At 36.8% G+C, this 7500-nt stretch overlaps 1 protein-coding gene across 1 annotated transcript in view; it reads right to left on the bottom strand.

Annotated features, from left to right (window-relative positions):
- LOC137630508 (uncharacterized) overlaps nt 1-7500 on the bottom strand; it is a 32857-nt gene that overhangs the window by 5558 nt on the left and 19799 nt on the right. The window contains exons 2-4 of the mRNA XM_068362017.1: nt 1290-1378; nt 722-844; nt 1-222 (exon numbers count right to left, since the gene is read on the bottom strand). The exon at nt 1-222 is cut by the window's left edge and continues 70 nt beyond it. Of these exons, the coding sequence (XP_068218118.1) occupies nt 1-222; nt 722-844; nt 1290-1378 (434 nt within the window). The remainder of the gene's footprint in view (nt 223-721; nt 845-1289; nt 1379-7500) is intronic.

Here is a 7500-nt window from a genome sequence, read left to right as displayed (position 1 = left end):
AATCCGGCCAGCATATAGCCCGTCCGGTCCCTCCCGCTGTCTTCGACCTCGCTGGATTCCTCGTCGTCGGAGTAGTTCCCACCCAGAAGCGGTTCCTCTTTGATGGAGTCTGAATTAGCGGATGAGAACGCGTGCAGGTCATAGTCGCTGCTGGAGGAGGAGGAGGAGGAAGAGGGGTCCTGGTGCCCGATTTCCAAGGGCTCGGAGCGTTTTCGGCGACCGCTGTCGAAGGAAAGGGGGAATTATGATGTTTATTAATAGGCAAGATTTGTTTTTAAGATTTGGCGTTGAATGTTTATCAAGCTACTTATTGGAAAGTTTGAATTATTCCACCAAATTATTTTGTTTTGGTTATCGGAGATTAGTTACCATTATCAAATTTACTACTGATATATATATATATATATATATATATATATATATATATATATATATATATATATATATATATATATATACTGTATATATACTGTAGCCCATATATACTGGAAGGCCAGGCAATGGCTGCTGATTACTCAGCAGATAGGCCTATAGGATCCCCCAAACCCCTCATCCTTAGCTCACAAGAATGGCGAGGTTGCAGCGACCAAAGAAACTATCGAGTTTGATTGGGAATCGAACCCCAGTCAGGCGTTCACCCGTCAGGCACGTTACCACATCGGCCACCGCAAGGAAAACGACAAGAGCATAGTAAAAAGATAGAAATATTTAGTACACTCACATCTGGTGGACATCAATGAGTCCGTAGCCCACTGGGACAGTCACGAATTTTCGGTTTTTCATCCGGGCTAGAGCCAGCAGCGTTTCCAGTTCGGCAAGGCGCTGATCACTCACTCGCTTTTGTCTGTAGATACAAGGAAGGAAATTGAATGTTTATAGAATTTCTAATGGGGGAATTGTTTATGATAAAGATCCATCTGATTTTTGTTTATTTGTGCTAACGCTGTTTCAGGATCGCTGAAAATTAATTGCTTTTATAGATCTGCATTTTGTAAACAGCTGTGTGGATTTTATGGGAGGAATTTTGATAGGATCATTATTATTATCATTTTCATTATTATTATTATTATTATTATTATTATTATTATTATTATTATTATTATTACACTATAGGTCCATAATAAAAATATAACATCAAGAAAAGACAATTGATAAAACTAGCTGTGATTTTCAACTAATAGGACCTATCAAATCATAGGAATTTGACTTCCTCCGTCACAAAAAAAAAAAAAAAAAAAAAAAAAAATCCTTCATTAGCCTCATAAATCCTCAAGGAATCTGCATCTTACCTGTGACTAGGTCGGGCAGCCACTGGGGTGGTTAGAAGGGCGCAGGAGACTACCAGCAAAAGGCAACACTTCATGGCCATCGTCAGTTCCTGCAGGAGGAATTAAAGGTTTTAGTTCTCATGAAAGAAGAGAAATTACAGGTATAGATTTTGGAATTGATTAGATAATTTCAGATATTTTATTGCTGAAATGTTTAGAAAAACACTTCATGGCCATCGTCAGTTCTTGCAGGAAGAATTAAAGGTTTTAGTTCTCATGAATGAAGAGGAATTACAGGATTTAGATTTTGGAAATGATTAAATGATTACAGGTTTTTTAGTAGTGAGTCTTTAGTGTTTAGGAAACTGGTATTTTGATGTATTCTGTTGGGGTGAATGTAGTTTGTTGGGACAAGTGTAAACTGTTTTATTACTTTGGTCTGATTTACGAAAATATGATTTACGAAAATAGATGACGGGGCACCAGAAGAGTTACAATACCCAAGCCTACATGGCTGAGGGCTATGAAACGCGAAACAGTAGATAATGAATGGAGAAGTATTGAATTAATAGCTCAAGATAGAGACGACTGGGGAAATCTAACCGAGTACCTTTTCCTCAATAGGCGTAGGAGGAAATGAGCATTTACGAAATATTATGATTTAGTGTTACATTGCCAGGAGAAAAGCTAGTTTGGAAGCAAAGAATGGGTTGAGACTTAACCTTAGTAGTCCTAGAGTAAACTAAGATTATGCCAGTCTAAGGGAGTATGCAGGGGGCCGTAGCCCCTAGGTAATTAAATCAGTAAGGATATGGCTCCTAGGTTAGGTTAGGTTAAAATCCTTAGTTTAGGTAGTGTTCTTGTGTTTCCCTTTTAAAATGTGATTTTTCAGTCATAACTTTTGAAATCTTACATCCGATCTGTCCCATTGAATCACAGTGACTCCATTCTTTATAATAGATAGGTAGGAGAGATACATATTTTCTGTTGTTTACATATCCCCAGGATAAATAGATGGCTTCAATCTACTTATAGATAAATAGAGACGGAAAATTCATATTAATATGCATAGATAGACAACATTTTTGTATTATAGTGACTTGTAAACAAATCTATTAGACTTCTTTACCATTTTTTAAGTTTTCAATGCTATCTCCATTCAAATTATGTATTATCTGCAAACCTCAGCTAATTAACTATATGAATACAAGGAACTTATTGAGTGTTATCAGCCATAGACATGTTAACAATGGAATTGCCTATTTTTTTTTTTTTTTCATTATACTGACTAGACATTTATTTTTCTTCAGTCGGTTTAAAGGATAGAGGTCGCTCAAGCAGGATAATGCTCTAGAAACTGACCATATATCATATGACCAAGGAAGGCCAGGCAATGGCTGCTGATGACTCAGCAGATAGACCTATAGGCTCCCCCAACACTTAGCTCACAAGGATGGTTAGGTTGCAGCGACCAAAGAAACTGGGGAGTTTGAGCGGGATTCGAACCCCAGTCTGACGTTATCCAGTGAGGGACGTTACCACATCGGCCACAAAATCTGAACATTGGAATGATATTCTTGGTTTATCATTGTTTTGTTCCATTTGATAAAGGTGGCTTTTATTATTATTATTATTATTAGTAGTAGTAGTAGTAGTAGTAGTAGTAGTAGTAGCAGCAGCTAAGCTACAACACTTGTTGGGAAAGCAAGATGCTATAAGCCCAAGGGCTCCAACAGGGAAAAATAGCCGAGTGAGGAAAGGAATTAAAGAAATAAATAAACGATATAAGAAGTAATGAACAATTAAAATAGAATATTTAAAAAAAAACATTATCAACATTAAAACAGATATTACATATATAAACTATAAAAAGAAAGGTCAGCCTGTTCAACATGAAAACATTTAAAGGTCTATGAAGTCAATTACCCGATTAGGAAGATTATTCCACAACTTGGTCACATCTGGAATAAAACTTCTAGAGTACTCTGTAGTATTGAGCCTCATGATGGAGAAGACCTGACTATTAGAATTAACTGCATGCTTAGCATTACGAACGTACATCCCTTTAACGTGGTTGTTTTCATTGCTGTTATATTCGAAGTGAAAAAAAAACAAAAAAAAAAAAACTGAAATGTCAAGGTTTGCTGTAGCGATAACAGTATCCTCTTTGATGGCGACTTATTTCCTCGGTTCAATGGGATGTGTATATAATTCTTATGGGGGAATGATGTAAACAAGATGATCCAGTGTCTTTTTGCCTTTAGTTGTGTAATCACTACGTTCATAGTCTGTGCACACTGATTGTTTATGATATATACAGGGTGTCCCAATATAATGTATACACTCTTTGGATTGTTACAATTTGTTCAATTTATTTATATTGACGTGGAAAATAGATTCACAGGAGAGAAACAATGTACAGTGAAAAAGTAAGGATACATGGGGAATTTGAGAATGTTAGAAAAAAAAATCTGTTTTCCACGTTCATATCAATAAATTGAACAAGTTGTAACAATCCAAAGAGTATATTCATTATTTTGGGACATCCTGTACATATGATTTTTTATTATTTGAGAAAAATAATTGCTTTTATAGATATGCATTTTGGAAAACGAGTATGGATTATATCCCCCCACCCACTTTATTTTTCTTTTTTGAAGGACACGAGGTTGGATGAATGTATACGGTATAATGTTATTCGTGGCTAATTAACGTAGTTTTATCATAGAGAACCCTTCATTCAGCAGAACGTGATTTGATAATAGCCGGTTAATTCTTATGGATTTAATAGTATGGGGAGATGTGGGTTTAACCTTCATAATTATCATCATATAACAGTACTGAGGAAAGAGGAAGAATTATGTATGAAGTGTAAGTAGAAAATGTTGTAAATGGAAGCAAATTAATCTCTACCATTAGGTGGTAACGTCCCTGACTTGTGATTACCAGACTGGGGCTCAAGTCCCGCTCAAACTCGTTAGTTCCTTTGATCGCTGCAACCTCACCATCCTTATGAGCTAAGGATGGGGTGTTTGGGGCAGCCTATAGGTTTATCTGCTGAGTCATCAGTAGCAATTGCCTAGCCGTCCTTGGTCCTAGCTTAGGAGGAGAGGGTCAGTCTCTAGGGCATTGTCCTGCTTGATAGGGCAATGTCACCGTCCCTTGCCTCTGCCATTCATGAGTGGCCTTTAAACCTTTTAAACCTTTAAACTGATTCGGGCGATGCAACGTGGGAAGATATTCTCTCTCTCTCTCTCTCTCTCTCTCTCTCTCTCTCTCTCTCTCTCTCTCTCTCTCTCTCTCTCTCTCTCTCTCTCTCAGGAGCATCTTTTTCGTTTATTTACAGTTCCTGCCTCATCTTACTCCCCTTACTTGCTCCCTTATCTGGAGAGCAACTCATTCCACACCCTTCTTCCCAAGTGTAATGATACCAAAAATGTTAGGGCCAATGGAAGGACGCAGGAGATTGTATGTCTTGATTTCCTTGGCAATTGGGCAAAATTAATTAGCATGTGAACACGCATTTGCGATAAGGGAAGGCAAGAGTGCGAAAATAAGTATTGCTGCCGACGGAACATCTTGAACCCTTTTGAGTTTTTTCTTCGGAGATGAGTCGAAGAAATATTGGCATTATTTTGAGTTATTTTGAGAGGAAGCTGGAGAAGCCAATTGGTCGAATAGTGCGTGGGGAAATTTCTTTTATTATTATTATTATTATTATTATTATTATTATTATTATTATTATTATTATTATTATTATTACAAGCTAAGCTACAACCCTAATAGGAAAAGCAGAATACTATAAGCCCAAGGCCTCCAGAAGGGAAGATAGCCCTGTGAGGAAATGAAATATGGAAACAGAGAGAATATTATAATGAAAGAAAAATAAAGGGAACTGACTCTCTCTCTCTCTCTCTCTCTCTCTCTCTCTCTCTCTCTCTCTCTCTCTCTCTCTCTCTCTCTCTCTCTCTCTCATAATTTTTATATATGCATACATATATCAACTACAAATGAGTGGTTTCTGGTTAACTGCAGGACAAAGGCCTCATGATGTCCTTATCCGTGCCTGATGATTTGCCAGTATTCATCACCACGCTGGCCAAGTGCTTTTTAATGGTGGGGGGACTTTGGTTTGATCGCTCAGAGCAAACCTACCTAGTATGGATGGCCCTGACTAGTAACGCTTTGCTGATCATATATATATATATATATATATATATATATATATATATATATATATATATATATATATATGTGTGTGTGTGTGTGTGTGTGTGTGTGTGTGTGTGTACTGTATATGTTTATCTCTGCACTCACATGTTTTTGATTAAAATAAAGTGAAAGAGAAATAATAGGGATATTCAGAATTCACGCTAAGAAACTTTTTTTCTAGGCTAGGCTACAGGTGAGGTGACCGCCGAATACGAAATATCTTGGTCAGAAGTTTTCTATTGCCATTTCTGTCCTTTTGGTTTGAATTTATTTTTTCTCATCAATTTTCCAACAATTCCTTATTGCTTCACGCATGCAAAGAAGCGTGCACTCACATACACACACACACCTATCTATCTATCTGTCTATTTATCTATCTAGTTATATATACAGACATATATTTATACATGCATATATGTATGTATATATATATATATATGTGTGTGTATATATATATATATATATATATATATATATATATATATATATATATATATATATATATATATATATATATATATATATGTACGTATATATGTACATACAAAAAATTTTTACACGCAAACCTAGTTATAGCCTAGAAGAATACAGCTCTGTATTTTGTACAAATGATGTAGCATTATGCCTTTATTCCTCTATTTCATTTATTTTGGATATACGAATAAGGAAACAGTAAAGCAGAAAAAAACACCCAGAGGAAAACGAGTACTTAATGTATAATAGAAAAAGGGCTGAGGATGTTGAGGAAGGTGGGAAGGGGTGGGGGTGGGGGGTGGTCTTGTAGGGAGGGGAGGTGTTTAGGGGGTTTTATTGCTCTGAGTCAGGTGCAATTTTTGTCGAAAGGAAACTTGGTAGTTATCAGTAGCCGCAGGCACTCCTGAAGAGTGACATGTTTTATTATTATTATTATTATTATTATTATTATTATTATTATTATTATTATTACACTTTTTTTTTTTTTTTTTTTAATGAGGCGCATTTGCACCGACTCACAGCGGTGCCCTTTTAGCTTGGAAAAGTTATCTGCTTTCTGATTGGGTAGAATTATCTTGTCCAACCAATCAGCGATCAGGAAACTTTGCCGAGCTAAAAGGGCACCCCTGCTAGTCGGTGTAAATCTGCCTCACTAAAAAGAATTGACTATACGTAAACTACAACCCTAGTTGGAAAAGCAGGAGCTCCAACACGAAAAATAGCATTGACGTAATTATTTCAGTGGAATTCGTCGGTAATGTCCTAGTTCATTGACTTTGCTAATAAAGGACTGTTCGGGAGGTGTAGAAATTGTTTCTTATGCTCTCTCTCTCTCTCTCTCTCTCTCTCTCTCTCTCTCTCTCTCTCTCTCTCTCTCTCTCTCTCTCTCTCTCTAGGGTTGTGGTAGCCTATTTTAAACGTCCATGTATGGTGATTTGCTGGATTGGGGTTCGAGACAATCTCAAGCTTAATACTTTCTTGTAGTGTCTGCAGCCTGGTCATCCTTGTGAGCTAAGGATGGCGAGTTTGGGGAGACTATAGTTGTACCTGCTGAGTCGTCAGTAGCATTGCCTGACCCTCTCTGGTCCTAGCTTGGGGGAAGAGGACGCTTGGACGCTGATCATATGTATTGTATGGTCAGTCTCTAAGGCATTGTCATTGTTCCTCACTTCTGCCATTCATAAGCTACCTTTAAAGAATGTTTATGAGGTGTTAAATCTTGCTTTCTTTAATTATGTTTATAGGGGTTAAAGTAACATTTGCCTTTGAAGTGGTTATGTCTAAGAGACCAATATGTTTGCCAGTTAGTTTTTTTCATGCAATTTCGCATGAGTTTATCTTTAGATTTATCTTTCCACCACACTCCTTCTCTCCATATCATCCTTCACCTTGTCTCGCCATCTAATTCTCTGCTTCTTGGATTCACTGATCAGGGGGTTGGAAAATTAAGATAGCTACGTCGTCGTCTCTTTAATGAAAAAAAAAAAACCCAATTTTTAAAACTAATATAGTTAGGAGTATTTTCGATATATGTATATGTTTTCTA

This window comes from Palaemon carinicauda, chromosome 38 (genome assembly GCF_036898095.1).
Source record: "Palaemon carinicauda isolate YSFRI2023 chromosome 38, ASM3689809v2, whole genome shotgun sequence".
Classification (NCBI taxonomy): domain Eukaryota; kingdom Metazoa; phylum Arthropoda; class Malacostraca; order Decapoda; family Palaemonidae; genus Palaemon; species Palaemon carinicauda.
The sequence above is the reverse complement of the archived record's forward strand: the minus strand, read 5'-3'. Positions and strand labels throughout refer to the sequence as shown.